Below are 18,329 nucleotides of genomic sequence, written 5' to 3'. Positions count from 1 at the left end.
TGTTGACCTCATTTGGAAGTTTCCTGTATCCTTGGAATACTGAGAACCCCAACCCTACCCATGTCATCATGTCTCTCCCTTACTCTTTCCAACCCCACTGTGTCTGTAACTTTTAGTAATATTTGATTTTTTAGGTGGTTTTAAAATGTTTTTCATGAAGGAGAATAAAAAAAGTACACAATGGAAATAATTCATTCTTCGCTTAATGCAGAGAAGAATGTTCAAGCAGATAATGTAATTCTTTTTTCTAAAATAATATAATTCATTGAAGGTGTTTTAATACATGAAACATAGTTTCAAAACTTGCTCTAAATATTTCTACAACTCTTATAAAATAATATATAATACTGACATAAAATTTTCAGTTTTAAATTATATACATATTATGTCTTAGTTAACAGAAACAGTGTCAAAACCTTAAAATCGTTGTATGCATTCCATGCAGCAAACTCATTACCTGTGCTCTGGATTTTTTTTTAAAGGAATTACAAAATCCTAAAAAGTGTTTAGGAAAAGAGATCTTTAGAGTAAGGAACATACCATTTCATATGTCACTATTTTCTCTTGAAGATGTGCAATCTGCTCTTCAAGTTCTTCATTCTTCTTTTGGTAATTCTTAAGCAGACTTTCTTGTTCTTCTAGCTGTTGCTGATGTGAAAGTATCTGTTGCTTGGCTTGCAGTAAATCAGCAGCTGTGCAACTATGGCTGCTGTTCCTTAGGGCTTCACTTGCCTGCAACTTGAATTTTAAAGAAATAAAACCTAAAATATATCAGGTTTTTCAGAAAATGCTTGTGCTACATACAGAAATAGTGATCCTTACTTTCTTCTTCAACATCACAAGTCAAAGATTTCTAAGTTCTTTTAGAGGAAGTCAAACATCCTTATTCATTTGGGAAGACCAGCCAATAATTATTTCATATTAATTAAATATTCATGGCGAGGTAACATAGGACAGCAGTGTCTCAGATACATCAGCGTGTAGTAAAACTCACTACTCGCAGCTATGGAGCCCAAAATCAGATTTTTAATAATAAAATCTCAGGCTTCAGAATATAATCCACTTAAAACTCAAAATGAGCTATATAATGTGCTTAAACAACATGAAAGACTACAATATTCAACTACAACACTGTAGTCTGTATGCCTGTGGCACCTCAATCACCATGCCTGTTAGAAGAAATGTCTTTCTGAATCTTCACTTTGTTATTTAAACTACCTTTTAATAACACCACAAAGGAAGCTTTTATTCAGAAATTTAAGGACTGGAGTGTGAATCTGTGGCCCATGGAAGCTGATGGCTGGATATTTTGATTTCAAAGGGAAAATTTCTGGCCAAAGCTCTGAGAACTAACTACCCAAGTATTTTTCCCCAGGATAACTGCCACAATCAAGTATTTATCAGAAGCTATTATCACATAATAGGAAAGAAAATAGACTAATATTTATAATTTTACAGTTAATTATTCTATACTGTGACAACAACTGTAGTGTGGGGGCCTGAGTTAACTTATGTATTGTAAGTATATGCGTGGCAGTTAAAGATCTCTCTATTGTATTAGTGACCCTGCCCTGATTCTGGTTATTGTAAATGGGCTGCAGCTGTGATGTCCTTGATTGGGCAGCAGCTGTAGCCCATGCAGGTAGCTGAGATAAAAGGGGGCAGGGTGGTCAGGGAGAGCCTGGGGAGAGGAGCCCTGACGGAGAAGCAACAACACCACTGCTGTGAAGATCTGCCGTGAGAAGACCATCGAGAGAAGGTATGGGACTCAGGAAATATAATTATACAACAATATGAATACAACACTGTAGGACCAGGAAAATGACTGCTGATCTATGCTAAGAGGCTGATATTTGAAAAATGCACAAAACATTTTTTGCAGGAAGTAGCTATTTATGGCACCTCCAAACAACACAACTATTGTCAAACCCAAATAAATGTTGGCAGCTGTATAACTTACATGCTGAAACTGAATTTGCAGTTTTTGACTTTGCTCAGTAAGCTCCAAGAACTCCCTCATGGTTTCATCCTTCTCTTTCCGTGCCTGCTGCAGGTTAGTCGTGAGCTGAGTGATAATGTCATCTCTTTTTTTGATAGCAGCTTCAAATTCTTGCAGCTGTAAAAGATAAAATTTAAGCTATTAATGCACATGAAAACTACAGTCAAAAATACTACCTAATTTCAGTTAGGTAGGAATAAGTCATCCCTAACCTCTCTGTTTAAAAGGTGTCTCACTAGTATAGTTTTTATATTTTAACAAGCATTATTTCTAAAAATTTCAGAAGGAGGGCTTTTTCACCCTCATTGAACAACACATGATCTCTCCATAAAATATAGTTAACAAATAACAAAATCTGAACTTTTAAGAAGGTTAATTAGTTAAATATATAACTTGCTTTTAAAATAAAAAGTGTGGCCACATAAACAAACCATCATAAAGGAAGCCAGAATATCTACTAATGGTGTTTGTACAACTACTCATGTTCACACACTTTGCCCACAATAAATGCAAGTTATATCACCTCTCACTTGAAGTGCAACAAACAGCATTCATTGTACTAAAGGAGGGTATCCTACACTGTGAACCCAGGGAAATCATTCATAATTACACAAGAAAATCAGTTCAAGCTGCAAAATGGATACAACATATTTAACAGATGAATCTTTTGTAATTTGTAATGATGAAGAAATTGTAAGAGTACAAACTAATTCTTTGCCAACTGTTTTAATTTTTGTAGGATTACATTCAAGCAGTCAAAAATTCTACAATATAGATTTGCAATATTTTTGTGTGCATTTATATAATCATGTTACAGTATAAAGTTTCTTTCTCAATCTGAACTCACTTAAGGCTAGTGGAAGCCTCCTCTCTACACGTTGCAAATTCCTTAAACTATTAGTAATATTCTGTAAGTGCTTTTTTTACAATATTCCCCCAAAACCTTCTCCAAGTTATATGCTGAATCTTGGTTTTTAACATGGTAATGCTTCCAGATAAAGTTATTTTTAGAATACTAGAATCAGCTCAAAAAAAAAAAAAGCACACAAGCCTAATGAAAATACTAAATGTTTGTTATAGTAGAGAAAACCAGGAACAGATCAGGAACTTAAGAGTGCTACACCTTTGCTTTAGCATCTCTTCAATGAAATTGAAAATGTAAACATGTTGGTTCCAAAGCACATCATGTTATATAATTTTCAACTTTTTAAATTCAATCTCTGTTTTTGACATAGGCAGAACTAAAGCACACAATTATCTTCTCCACTCCCCTTTTACAATTCTTTTGTTTCTTCTGAAAAATAAACCATATGCATTTCTCAACTGAGATACTACTCACTGTACCACTAAAAACAAAATTATACTTCAACCATTAAAATATTATTGTACCACAGCCCCAAACCCAAAACCACTCAATTTTGATTAAGTAAATTTTTATTTTATTTTAAAAATTTGAATTATAGCCATTTTAAAAATGCAGTTTTAAAAAACATTTTCACTTTCTACTCTTTCAGGAAAAATTAACAGTAGTTACAATCATTAGAAATACTTATTTTCTTTATTATGCTATGATTATGACTATTATGTTTAGCACAACAGATACAAGACACAGTAATTAAAATTCAACAACAGACAAAGAAATAATAAACCACCTCTTAAGTGCGGCAACCACTTAACTGGTGCTATGGTGGATAAAATGACATATTATCACAGATTGATAATAATAATAATAATAATAATAATGGTAGTAGTAGTAGTAATAGTAGTGCTGCAACAGTGAAAATAACTGAATATTAGATTTTTTAAAATTTTACAGTACTTTGCAGAAACATAGCAAAATACAGTGACATGACCTGAATCCAAATTAGGAGAGAGACAAGTAAGACATAAAGCACAGCAAAGCACTGACTTGAGTGCACTGCACCACTGGCTTAAAGTGGAAGAATATTCTTTACTTTAGAACTTAAGTTTATATTCCAATGGTATTTTTAAAGTAAGAAATGCTTTCCTGTAAACTCAAATTATTAGGTGTTTTAGATTAAAACATTCTGACACTGTTGGTTTTGCATTTCACACTGTGAAGTCTGACATACAAACACATTTTGGTTCAGTTATATTATTCCTTAGGGAGTAAAACCTGAGGTTTTTTGGTCTTGGAGGAGCAGGAAGACATTAAAGTCTTTGCATAAGTAGAGAAGAATTAGGGCTTTTCTTGAAGAAAACTGTCTTTCCATTCCTAATTTGAAGAATCTCACTGTAAAGACAATTTGAATTTTAGGCACAAAATACAGAGAAAAAAGACATACAATGGAAATGCCATTCAAAGTAAAAGAACACATGGCATATGACTGAAAGAAATTACATGTAATTAATTCTATATCACACACTGAGTGCATTCTGAACAGCTACCATTAGTGTGAACTCTTTCCAGCGAGGCTCAGCATTTTTGCATGTAACCAAATAGCAAGCAGAAAGCAACATAAGGTAATTATACCTGTTGCAATCCTTCTGTACCATAGGCTGCCCTCATTTCTTCTATCTCTCTGTTTAGTTCTTCAATCTCTTGTTGTTTCCCAGCCAATTGATTCTCCATCACCTCTAGCTGTGTGTGTGAGTGCTGCATTCCATGCTCTGAATGAATGTCTCCAACTCCAAATTCTTCTTCCTAAATCAATCCAAGTTCCTTTACATGCCAATTTTTATGTTTTATCACAGTAAATAAAGTCAAGCATCACATTCTGTACCAAATGCCACCTTAGAACATCAACATACAATAGTGCATCAAAGATCTTATTGCCATGGTAACCTCCTTTGTTAGTATAATTCACACCTCAAAAGCACTGACACAAAACGTTTCTGCGAGTTGTGCTCTATAAATTTAGCCTTAATAGATGGACTAAACTGGTTTGCATTTCAAGTTTAAGGATACACTATATTAATATAGCAAACAATGTACATGTAGAGCACAGCATGCAAAGTATTAGTCAGCAACACAGTTTTTGTTCAAAATTGAGGTGTTTAGTATTCTCCATTAGTATTCCGATTCAATTTGCAATACTGTACCCTGATTAAGTCTGCAGGTATAGCTGTTCTTGTCACAAAACTGCAACCATTTACCTGTATAAAGACAATTTCTAAATACATTATTTGAAATAATGCTTGATTTTTATTTCCCCTTACTTGAGTCTTATGTGGCAATTTCTGCAGACCCACGGGAATTATTATGCTACAAAAATTTATTTCATTTGAAATACAAACTAGCTTTCCATATAGCAAATTGCATCAAAGTAAGCATAGATAACAAGTAAAACACCCAAAATTTCAAAAATAAATACTACTGTCTAAAACCAAAAACGTTATTACCAGTCAGCATCTATAGAAAACAAAGAAATTCAAATTTAAAGGTCAATGCAAAGCTTTATCTTTTAAATCATTAAAATACAGCACTATTGCATTTTGAATTACAAATTTAATATTTTTACATATTATTAAAGATAGTTATGCTTTCTGAAAGATTTTTATACACCACAAAATTTAGTCTTTCTGAAAGTCACCTATCTCTTGATAGGGGATGAAAGGCAGTATCATAGATTTTCATTCTCTATTTGAAGGAATTTCAAATGAAATTGAAAACAAAAAATACACATTTGACATAAGACATTCGAAAATAAATCCTCTTTTACTCACCTAACACTGCAAGGCCTTTCAGCTTCTATGAGAATTTTGGTTCTACTGACTATACAAACCAAAACCAGCAAATCTCCAAAAGGCAAGCACAAGCCAAAGTAGCAGTTACAGGCAAAAAAAATCCAAATGAAAAGAGCATGCTGGGTACACATGAGTAGTGGTCAAACAAAAAGGCAGGCTCTTAAAGCAGCAGACCAATGTTCAAAAATGAGAAAGCAAGAAAAGCTGCATTTCTCCTCAGAGCTCATTATTACATCGGAGTCTGAAACAAAAATAATGGTACTAGAAATGGAAAGGCAGCATAGTATTTCAGATCCAAATACTATGTTTAAATCAAAAAAGAAGCTGCACTGCTCAGATGTCTGCATAGCCTGGATCAGGACTTACTTACAAATAACAACCACGCCTGAGCAAATCAATAAGTGCACTGTTATAAATGGGATCAATACAGTTATTGAATTTGTATTAGGCAAATGGACAAACTGCATTACAGAATTTGCAGAGCTGATACAGCGCCCTTTCAATTTCTGATTTTCCCAGTAAAAAAAAGACACCACAGAATTTACTACTTTAGTTTAGAAGGAATAAAGAAAATTGCAGCAAACAGCAGTCCAGGCAGCTCATAGAGGCACTGTGTATCATTTGTGCATTGCCAGATGTTTGCTTTACTTTCAGACACACAAATGTCTTTGCAGCGCCTAGCACCAACATCTTTATTCAGATTTTGGCACATGTCCCAGCTTAACAACAGTAGTAGTTTAATAGAAACTGCTATGAAATCCTTCCTTTCCCCTTTGCAACTCCCATTTTACTTAGGCTTAATTGATAAAGATGCAGTGTACAAACACTGTAATCTACCACAGTGGATACACTTCTCTTCCCATGAATCATGGCTATGTGTGACTATCAAAGATACTTTATAACAACAACTAAGGCACAAAAGTCTTATCTCATTAGCTGTTCAGACTGCTCAGCAGCTGAAAATTCTACAAAAGACCTTTAACTTAGAGAAGAGATTTTGCTACACACATTCAAATCAACTGTGTGGAACGCCAGAAATCCTGCTCCATTTCATGGGAGTGCAAACTTCAGCATCGCACAAGTGATGCACACAGTAACATGGTAGTCCATGCTCTTCTCATCTGATACCTTCTTCTTTCAAATGTCTCCTGGCAAAGTGTAAGTGGAAACATGACAAGGCAACAAATTGCACTGCAATCTGTGAAAAATACCCCAGCCAGGCAGCCACAGCAGGGTGCTGTGTTGAGGGAAGCCTTGGGAGTAGCCTGGCAACCCCCAGCATGACAAATTCTGCTGTGTAAGAGCAAACAGTTGGTAATGAGTTACTAGCTTAAAATACCTTAATTAAAAATTAATTTTCCACTCATCTGAAATATAAGAATTCAGTAGTTCAGATGCCAACTTGAGTGTCAATTGATGGCTAAACAAGGCCAGCAGGACTCTTGTGTTTTGGATTATGGTCCCAGTGATTTACCCATTTAAAGATCGTCTGCAACTCTATAAATGTTCTTCATGTAGATTCTTATAATTCCTTCTTTAAAAGCTTTGCAGTTCACCTTTAAACTGAAACATTCTTATGCCTTATTTACTTATGATCTGCTGAGTTACATATCCCAGGAAACAATTAAACATCGAAAAAATCAAACCACATACCATTTTAACATAATGGAACCAAACAGTAACAAGAGCTCTGGATAAAATTGCATGAGTAAATAATCACAAAATAAGAACAGATTAAATTTTACAATACATTACTCAGCAGTCACAGTTTTGGTGAACAAACAATATGAAACAAGTGAAGGTTATGGAAATTTCAAAGGACATTATGTCTGATTGTTCTTCCTTCCTTGCATTTTCAAAATAATTCACAGAAATGTTATTTAGTATTATAAAGTAAAATATAATCTGTAGTCTAATGGCCAAAAATAAAGGTTTAATTTCTATTGCATCAGTTAATACATAAGCTTAAGGCAAATGAAAGGAATCTTCTTTCTGAGAGACACAAGGAAAACCAACTTCCACCACAGGATTAAGGCAGTGATTCATGACAAATACCACCAGAGGTCAGGATTACATTTATGAAATCACGGTACCCTATCTAATGTTCCTTAGACCTTGGAACACTTGAAACTGTATCTCAAAACCAGCAGTAATAATATATAATGTGTAACTACTTACAACATTAATACCATTACTACAGAGATTTCCCTCTATAAATAATAAATTCATGCTCAGCATAAATCAATACATACTGTTCTACTTAAAAGACTTGTTTGATTTGGTAGTAGAAACATATAGAAGTATCTGGAACATATTAACAATTTTACCTCATGTTTTCTTTCCCCCTTCACCCATTATTGTACATTTTGGACACCTGATGCCTTCCTAAAAATTAATATTTAGACCTTGATTATTGCTTGTCAATGGTCTTAGCCTCTCCTGAATTTTCTGGTTATGTCACAACTGACTATATGGAACTTAGCTAAAATTAGCAATCAGGTTACCTTGGGAAAATGAATTTCAGCATATTTTGGAGGTTTTGGTGGGGAGGGTTTATACTCCATAAACAAAGGCCATCTTTAGATTGTAGCGAAAATAGTTACAATCCTGTGACTAAGGTTAGTAACTTCTAAAGGAGAACCACTGATGACTTTTTAAAATATCATGGCTTAATATATTTTTCTATACAGTAACAGAATAGCAACCGATTTCTTTATGCAGTAGTTCAGGTTGAGGTATAGAATTTCATTAAAATTTATAGAAGCAAACAACTTTCTACACTTTGTATTAACCATCTTTTCAGATATATACTTTGCATTTTGGAAAGAGAACAAAGAGGAGAAAAAAGTCAGATGGAACAGCTCTTCAGTTATACCATAAAACTGAGGCATATGGAAAATGTATGGGGGCAACTTTACCTTACACAGTTATAAAATCCCTCAAAATTTTAACTGTTAGGAGAAGCCTAACTTCCCTTAGCTCTGAGTTCAAACCATAACCTTAAACAGCTAACCACCATTATAATTTAAGATTATGCAGATAGGTGTCATTGCTGCTCATATGGAGGAACTTGTCCCAAAAGACAAGCTGGACATATGAAGGATTTGCCAGTCTTCAGTCAGCTACTACCTGGAGAGTGTAGGTATTAGAAACGTGGCTGAGCAAAACTGAACAAAATACTGTATTTACAATAAACTTCCTTTAATACAAGAATTCTTACATAAATATACCTTCAGTTTTGCTTAGATGACTGTACTGCCTTATAATTTTGTGTCTGGTAAGTCTGCTAAAGAGGGAAATACCTTATCACTTAGTTTTATAAATTCCTCAAGAGAAGGGGCTGAAGAATTAACACCATCTGATTTAATTTATCAACAACAACAAAACAAACTATTTACAGCCTGTTTGAATTCGAAGCATGACAACCTCAATTCAACTTAATTTCTGGCAAAACCACAAAAAATAATACAGATGTTCTAATCTATAAGGAAAAAGATGGATCAACAGGCCTATGTCTCTTCAAATATGGGTTTTCTTAGCATTCTAAGGAATCATGTACTTGGAAAAAAACATAAGCTCAATATTTTACATATCTGCATAATTATGCTGCTACAGACAAAATTTAATTTATTCTCATCTTCCACTGAAAAGGCTTCCGATCATTTTATTTACAGTGTGTCCATGAATGGAAATAGAGCTTTTAATTATAAAAGTAACATTACAGCTGATATGAAACTTATTGAAAAATCAGCTCCTAAAATATTTGCATTCCTAAATGTGATGTCTCCTCATTTCAGATACCAACTAATTGTAATGAACTGGAATTAAAAAGAGTTTATTAAAGATGGCTAATCTGACAGCTTGAGCTGGCTCTTTATGAGAGCCAGTATCATGCTTCTATTAATAAGTTTTGTGTTGCCTATTTATGTCTTAGAAAATAACTCTCAGCAAGGTAAAAATTCTTTTCGCAGGAATAAGCACTGCCTAGTAATGCATCTGCCACTACATTTTTTAGGAAATTGATAATTTTTGTAAGGAATATTCAGATATCTCTGTTCTTCAGATTCAGCAATTCTACTCTTCTGTGTCTTCAGTATTTGAAAATTTGGTCGCTAATATCCTCTGCAGATTATTTATGGAAATCTTTGGAGAATTTAGTGCTTAGATGTGGAACTCCATTTTAAAATGAGAGCTTTAAATTCAACTGAAACTGAAGCCCCAAACACTAAAATCAGAACACATCCACAATTACCATTAGGCATTATACCAGATGTTTTCTGTATCTTGTTGCCCAGTGCAAAGACATGTTTTCTTCAGCTTTTGCAATCAGTCTCCAGCACTGCTTCCTACCACCTTAGAAGTGGATCAGAATTTCATCCATTTCATACATATATATGTAATATGTCTCACTTCTCAAAATACATGAATATCAATGACATTGTCAACTGTTTTCAAGGGTTCATTCTTCACATAGTGCAAATTGCATTTAAAAGTAATCACATACCATGGTGAAGCATATTCTAAAAAGGTGCACTACAGTCATGGCAATTCTTCAAAAGTATGTCTGCTACACTCTTGACAGCAAACAGCAATGAGATTGATTTGATTTACTTCATCCCCTCTTCCTTGTTGCCAAGCTTAAGATTCTGGGTGTGTTTGTTCTAAACTGCTTAGCACAGAGAACTACAAAATAAAACCCAGACTCCCCCAACACAAAATCATTGTTTGAGACATGAAAAATTAGATTTTTAAATTAAAACCAATTCCTACTTTATTCAGATGTTCCACGGCTATTTCTTGCTGGCATGTTCTTGACCAACATTTATGCATGCGGCAGTTTACTCCTTACAAACAAAATTGTTTTATCTGACAGGACCCAAGCTCCACACACACAACTACCCTTCCATGTGACAGAGATGACTTGTAGATGCCAACGTGTGGGCTGACACTGTCTAGCAGCTAAGTTCCACTCACTCATTCCCCCACCAGCAGGGTGGAAGAGAGAACTGGAAGGGCAAAAGCAACTGAAATTCATGGGCTGAGATACAGTCAGCTTAATAAGCGAAAGAAAACAAACCAGCCAAACAACAAGCGATGCACAGGCAATCACTCATCATCTCCCAGGAGCAGACTGACACTCAGCCAGTCACTGAGGCTGCTCTGAAACTCATTAAAATGTAATCGACTTGTTAAATAGTCTCTCACAGAAAATTAGCAGGGATTATGCACAGCCAATAGTCCCATGGCAATACAAAGCATTAATACGACCTTAATGATGACACTGCTGCAACAGTTTATGTATATACTGCATTATTTATTACAGTAGCCATCCCATTATGGAGTTGACATAATGCTTGCTTTAATGGTACATTGATCATACCAGTAATAACATGCAACAGATTTGTCCATGTCTTTCTTTCCTTCTCCTTTTGAAAAACTATGCACAGCATTGCAGCAAACATGTAACAGAAAAGGTTGAAAGAAAAGTTAGGAAAAGCATTACTTCAATCTTACCTCAGAACTGTAATCTTCTACTGTGGTGGAAATTTCACTTTCCGGCTAAAATAAAATATTAAAATATTTACAATGATGGCACTCTAAAAATACTAAACAAGACATTTTCCATTTTACGGTATTTGAAAACACAAAGGTGTATGTGAATTTAATAAGAGTATATGTACAGCAATGGTCACCTTCACTTCCTTGAAATCCCAGCTTTAACAACGACATTTTGCTGTTGAACTATGATCACAGAAACACTATAATTACCTGATAAAATTTTCACACAACTACAGGTAAAAAGTAATATTTTGAAAATTAAACTTACTTTTCTGGGATTTTTTTTTTTTTTTAAAAAAGAACTGAGAAGTATCATGAAAATAACTTGTCTCTGCTATATCAATTTTACCTAATTCGAAACTCTGCTGGCTTAAGAACACAATTGTGTATAGAACATAATTTTCATACATGCAAGACTTTTGATGCTGACTAGAATTTTATAACAAACATTCATCCTTCAGCTTCCATGGAAACCAAGGAAAAATAAGACAAAGACTCAAATCTTGTGATCTAATGAGGCAGAGGAATGAGGGGAACAAAGCCTTAAGAAACGGAGCACAGATGTGCTGTGGCAGATGCCTGAATGAAACACAGTGTATGTTGATGAACTACATAAACTGCATGAAGTTTGAGAATCAAAATGTTCATGGGAAAAGATGCAAATTATGAATATAAGGTGCACGATCATGGAATAAGTGCACTTGAAAGACAAACCTGAAAACTTTGAGAAGTGTCACCGTGAGTTAGAACTACTTTGGCAAAAATTATGTGCAAGTAATAGAGCTTGTCCAAAATTCACTTAATAGGTTAGCCAGCCTCACAATAATTTCTCAATTTTATATTGAGTTCTTTCAGGCTTATTTTTGAACATGGTATGTTTCGCATCAGAAGACATAGGTAAAATTTGGAAGGTCAACGGTGTTTAGTTTTAGTTTTTTTCAATGTAATCGACCACTCAGACTTCCCAAAGTTCTGCAGTTTTCACAATCCTAACAATATTGATTCTACATATTTTGAATCCAATATGCAGCTACAGAATGTAATTAACATAAACAAAGGGTATTGTTCCACATACAGAGTGCACAATATTGCCTTAAAATATTAATTTGGAAGTTATAATTCATACACTACATATAATTTTAAAAAATAAGAACAGGTCCACCGCAAAAATAAGACACGAACTGAAACAAAAATCAAAATTATGCTTTAAAACTCTAGGGTGAAAAAAGTATTTCTGCTATGAAATACAAAATTAGTATTTTAAAATATTTCATTTTTACACAAATATATTTTGTTCATATTATTTATATCAATATTTGTATGTATGTGTATATATATATATATTAATCCAAAAAATTACATCTTATTTGTAGTCTATGTCCTTGGTCTAGGACAAAATCCTCTAGAAGAAATAAAATCAGAGAAAACCACGTTATTCTTCTTGTAACAGGGATAACAAATATGATTGTTATCTTCTGTGAATTTTTCATGGTTTGTTTCAATTCAGAAGTCTTCACAAAGAATGATTAGAAGCATTCCTAGAGAAGCTCAGAAGAGTTACTAGAAATGTGTATATATATAGCTAGATCTAAGAACTCTTCAAGAAATATTTACATACAGCATGAAATATAGGCACTTCTCCAACATACAAGAAACAGGAACAAGTAGTCCCACTTCTTCAATAGTTTTTCCTTGTGAAAATTCCTTTTTAAATTATAAAAACAGTCTCTTGTTCATAACAGAGAAGAAAAATGAATTTGTACATCATCAGATAAACTATAGGTAGATAAACCTAGTAGATAATTATAGAAAAGGGGAAATAATTTGTATGTTGAAGCTTAGGCTGGAGTGAGAAAATATTAATTCTCATAGGAAGCTGATTACTGAAAATAATTCTCTTCTTTTGTTATGGCAATTTGGCCAGATATGATATTTTTTAAAAAGTCAATATATTGCTGGTCCTTTCTGAATACCAATCTAAAATTAAAAAAAAAAACCCAAAATATTTTTTTACAAATTCATCAAAACCACAAAGTGCTCCATCAGTTTAGGTGTACATTATCTGTTAGCAGCATAAGTAATCTTTCCAAATTGCCAACTTCTGTCCTGGATCTAGATAGTTATTTGCACATTAAAACCAAGTCATTTTGCTGAAGGATTCTATCATTTTAAGGACAGAAGGATGGCCAAATGAACTCCAGATAAATGCACTGTCTCCTTTGCTAATGGGATCATCCAAACCCTGCTAAAAACCAGTTAAAGAGAATTAAATACTATGAGCTCACACATTACACCCCAGACTGCAAGACTTCATGATATTCTTTTGCTATCAGAATCTACAACACTACAAATAGTCAACATTTTACAGGCAATCTTGCCCTCCAAGCACCTATGTTACTTCTCAGACCTGACCAACTTTATTTCAAATAGAGTTCCTTCCATAATCAAGCTACCTGCTCTGTATCCTTCAATTCTTCTTTGGTGAACAAAAGTAATTAGGTTTTACATAGCTCATAAGAGCCACAGGGGTCCAGTCTCATTGGAAATAATTTCAAAAAATTCTTACTACACACTTCGACAGGACAACGCCAAGCAGGCTATTTATCAGGTCTCAATGCTCCATGGAATTTGAAACAGGTGTTTGTTACACCCTCACAGTTGTTTTGCACATATTCTATTAACTGTGTCCCACAGTATTTTCTTGCTGCAAACAGTTACTCTCTTCTGGCAAAATACTTAACACCTTATTTAGTATTTTCTTCACTGACAATGTAGTTGATTGTTAAAATACATTGAAGAGACATCTTAAAGATTCTTTACAGACAACTATCTCCATCAATTCTGCAGATGGTACCTTTAATGATAACAGTATTCAGAAAATTTTTTAAAGTTCTGTCTATGTACTTCAGAGGAAATACTGCAAAATGATACAAAAAAAAAAAATCGAAAGAATATGGGCCTGTGAAATACAGTAGGCCCATTTTAGAGTAACTTGTTTCTGTATGCAGTTAAGCACTGCTCACAAGTCATGTTCTTGGACACTGGGCACCCAACAATACACCAGGATTCACAAAAGAATTCATATACAAAATTGGCCACAAAAACTGCAAAGTGATTTTCATATTTCTTTGGAAAATTTCCATAGGTGACAATAAAACGTTTTGCAAGAACCAATATACAGTTGGTTCTAAACTACTTGAATTGCAATGGATGAAGGCAAAGACTGACTATTCATGGAACAGAATTCTATCTGAAGGACTGCTGACTTTTTTTATGACTTCAGTGAAAACTGTCACAAAAATGTAACTGTAACAAAAATGTAACAAAAGGATGGATTAATTATGGACCAAGTTATTTTGACTTGGTCATTTTCAGATGGGTTTATAGCGATTCATAGAGGATCACAAATAAGTCTAATTAAGGAGACCATGACTAGAAGTGAGGCAAAGAGAATGTAAACAGAATATCCCAGACATAAAATCCTCTCTTTAGGTAATCCTGAACCTTATGGGCCTTTAATACTTGTAGAACATTCTGAATATGAAGGGCTATTCTTTTATATTGCCTTATCACGTCTTCCTTAGCTCCTAATATCAAAAACCATTCAACTCAAATTCTCTAGTAATTTATGATCTAAACCAATTTACTATGATCAAATTGAAACTGAGTGCATTTTAGTGGAGATAAACTGCTGCCAAAGCTGATATAACCTGCAGCGAGGTACTGAACTCTGCAGTGTGCAAACCTCTGATGGTATCAGAAAACACCATCAACAGTGGTAGCCTACGCATTCAATTAGGTTTCTATTCTTTGGTAACATGGCTTTATAAATGTTTAATCTAAAGTGAAATACCCTGTAATTGCACAGACCATTCTCCAATACAGGTAATTTCTGTGCCAGTAAATCTATTATATATGAGTATTTTATGAGTATTTACAGAGATAAAGGAAGGTGTAATACCAGAGGTTGTCTTATGAATCAAATAAAATTGACAAGTTATCCTGGTAATTTTCTGGCCAGATGGTGAATAAAAAGAATGACTGGCTTCAATCAGAACCATATGCTGCTGAGAAATTCCTACCTTCTCTTGCGGCACTGCCTTTACTACGGAACAGAATATTTCCAAACGTTTGCTTTTCTCCATTCTTTCAATTTCAATTTCAATTTCAGTTCCAATGGATGCTGTATTATCTGAAGATATCTGGGCTAATTTTGCTACATTTTATTTATCCATATTTTTTTCCAATTCCTCCACCTTGCTGTACATTCCAGAATAGCTCTTTTCTAGTCAAAGTCCTTAGTTGCTCTTGGCTTTCATGCTTCCATCACAGCAATGTCTTACCACATTCACCACTTATGCCTTTTCTCACTGAGGCATCCTCACTGTTTCTCCGTATTGCTTACATACTTCCTGATTTCTGATTTCTCTCACTTTTCTTCATCAGTTCTCAAGAATCCTACCCAGAGTCTTCTTCTTAATCACTTGCTGATCCTTGTCTGTCAAAATCTCTGACACTAAAAACTGGAATACCTTAGAGAAATGAAACAAGAACACGGAGCTTTACCACTTTACAACTGTTAACTTTACCACTTTACAACTGTTAACTGTTAACTGTTAACAGTTAAGCTATTCTAAAACTATTACCAAAAGGACCTTTAAAAACCAAAAGACGAGTTACTAATCCAACCTTAGTCAATTAGCAGGTATTCTTCATCACAGAACTTTGAACTTTTCTTTTCTAAGAAGCTTTGTATAATAGCTTTTACTATCCAGGTGACTCAAGGACAATTTTACTGTGACACAGGTTAATTAATTTCTTTTGCTTTTCTGGCATTAAGACATTCTTGCAAAGCAGCGAGCTCCAATCCATGGTTTCAAGACTTCCCAGAAAAGGTGATCTAAGCAATTATCTACCTTAGAAGTGACTTTTGTTTTCTTCCATTTTTAGCTACAGAAGTCACAAAAAGAAGCAATCCTAAACCCAAGATTTTAATTGATTCTGGCTCATTTTATAATGTGGTCTAGGTTATTTTTACTTTTATATAGAAAGGACACTATGAAAGTCAATACCTAAAGGACACTATGGATGTCAACATCTAAAGATATTTGGGTGCAACAGAATAAAGACAAAAAATAATCTCTTTGTGAAAAAAAAGACAAAAAGCATTCATGAAACAAGAGACCCAATAAATATAAATACCAACTAGCACTTCTCTAAGAAATCTTGTAAATTGTTCCTCCAACAGTGGATGGAAACCTTAGAGATTACAAATGAGTTCAGATGGAATGTAAAATGTAATGGCTAAACAATGATAGTTCTTCCAGAGTTCTTCCAATTAGTTTCTGCAACTCAAGAGAACACAGAGGGATAGAGGAACGCAGAAGGAAAAAAAAAAAGGAATTGGATGACTGCAAAAAAACCTCTTTGTACTCTAAACACTTTTGTCCTTTCCGAAAAGAAACTCTTCTGCCTTCACAAGGGAAATAAGCTCTCAGAGGAGTATCTCTCACTTTCTGATATTCATATTGAGTAAGAGAACCCTTTTTTACTTGTATTTGGACATGCTAATTCCCCTGGGGAGTTAAAATCATATTAGAAGAACTGCAGGGAGATAAAGTTCTACCCACAAAACTACCACAGAGAAGCCCAGCCAAGATTTTTAGATAGCCAATATAGTCAGATGTTCTGAGTCTGTATTTTGTGGTACAGAAAGAACAATTCTAAATATCAGTTCCAGTAAAAGATGAAATAAATAAGTAGAATCAAAGTTTAGCTAGAAAATGATCCTGGATAATGCTTCCAGTAATCCTGTCTCACTCTTCTGACACAGCAACCTCCATCGACTTAATTTTGGGTGAAAAAGCAAACAGCTCAAAGCTGTAATTCTCCATGGCAGAGATTAGCCTGAAACTGCCTATTACAGTGGCTGCCATTTCAACTCAGCAAGCTCCAATCCAATTACTGTAATACAGGCTCTGGGTCCAAATCATTGCACTTGTAAAACTAAAACCAGTAAATTATGAGATTCACTGAAACACTTTCAGAGTTTGTCCCCTTCTATTAATATTGCCAAGACTTTAGCCATCACCTTCCAACTACATAATACCAATTATTTATTTAAGTAATATGAGTAAGGAAGCTACAGACCACATTTAACAAAGAAAAATGCTCTCCCAATTGGGAGCAGGGCGTTTTTTCTCTTTTGTGGAAATGAACACTGGTATAAAAGTCACTAAGTAACTCAACAGAGTCAAATTACAAATTCACATGATTCTAATGCTTACTCTTTTAAAGCTACATTTTAAAAAAGAAACAAACCACCTCCACCAGCAAACCAGAAACCCCAGTGCATCTCCATATTTATTTATTTAAACAAAAGACAAGATGCTTTGGAAGAAAGACAGACCTCAGAAAAATCATACCCCATCTTAAGATGTATCTATGCCTACAATCTTTACCAACTGCAATGCAGATATTTTTTCCAGCACTAAAATAATCTCTGTCTTGTACTGCATGCATTTAGAGGCCAACACAGGCCACTAGGACCAACCTGATCTAATTAGACCCCCTCTGAGCACAGGATCGGACTAGACAACCTCAAAGGCCCCTTTTAACCCAAGTTATTCTATGACTCTGTACTTTATCCTCTTTCTCCCACTGTACTAGAGATATTTATCCTAACAAAGGAAATACATTAGCAGAGTCCATCTGCAACTTCAAAATATATTTGATCAAGGAAATTACTTCATACAGTTGTCCTATTTATGCAGACTATTGCATTATTAAAACAACAATTTAAGTGATTCTCTCTAAACACCTCTCTTCCCTAGCAGTCCTCTCTCATTAGCTGTAGATAATCTGATTCATTCAATAAAATACATCTTTCTCTTTTCCTAGAAGGCAAAGAAGTCATATCTTGATCGAAGAAAATAGTTATTTTGTTATCAAATTTCTTACCTCCTTCAAGAAAATCTGAGTTGAACAGATAGTTTTATTGAGTTACTACAGTTTTGAAGTCTTAACATGAGCTTTCTAAGAATTAAAAGCTACAGTTTAAAGG

At 34.3% G+C, this 18,329-nt stretch overlaps 1 protein-coding gene across 1 annotated transcript in view; it reads right to left on the bottom strand.

Moving 5' to 3' along the window:
- The window catches only part of AKAP9 (A-kinase anchoring protein 9), a 106,006-nt gene that overhangs the window by 61,377 nt on the left and 26,300 nt on the right, over positions 1–18,329 (bottom strand). The window contains exons 3-7 of the mRNA XM_058033603.1: positions 11,222–11,266; positions 5,063–5,116; positions 4,494–4,664; positions 1,961–2,116; positions 541–738 (exon numbers count right to left, since the gene is read on the bottom strand). Of these exons, the coding sequence (XP_057889586.1) occupies positions 541–738; positions 1,961–2,116; positions 4,494–4,664; positions 5,063–5,116; positions 11,222–11,266 (624 nt within the window). The remainder of the gene's footprint in view (positions 1–540; positions 739–1,960; positions 2,117–4,493; positions 4,665–5,062; positions 5,117–11,221; positions 11,267–18,329) is intronic.

The sequence above is a fragment of the Melospiza georgiana genome, chromosome 1, assembly GCF_028018845.1.
Source record: "Melospiza georgiana isolate bMelGeo1 chromosome 1, bMelGeo1.pri, whole genome shotgun sequence".
In the NCBI taxonomy this organism is placed as follows: domain Eukaryota; kingdom Metazoa; phylum Chordata; class Aves; order Passeriformes; family Passerellidae; genus Melospiza; species Melospiza georgiana.
The sequence above is the reverse complement of the archived record's forward strand: the minus strand, read 5'-3'. Positions and strand labels throughout refer to the sequence as shown.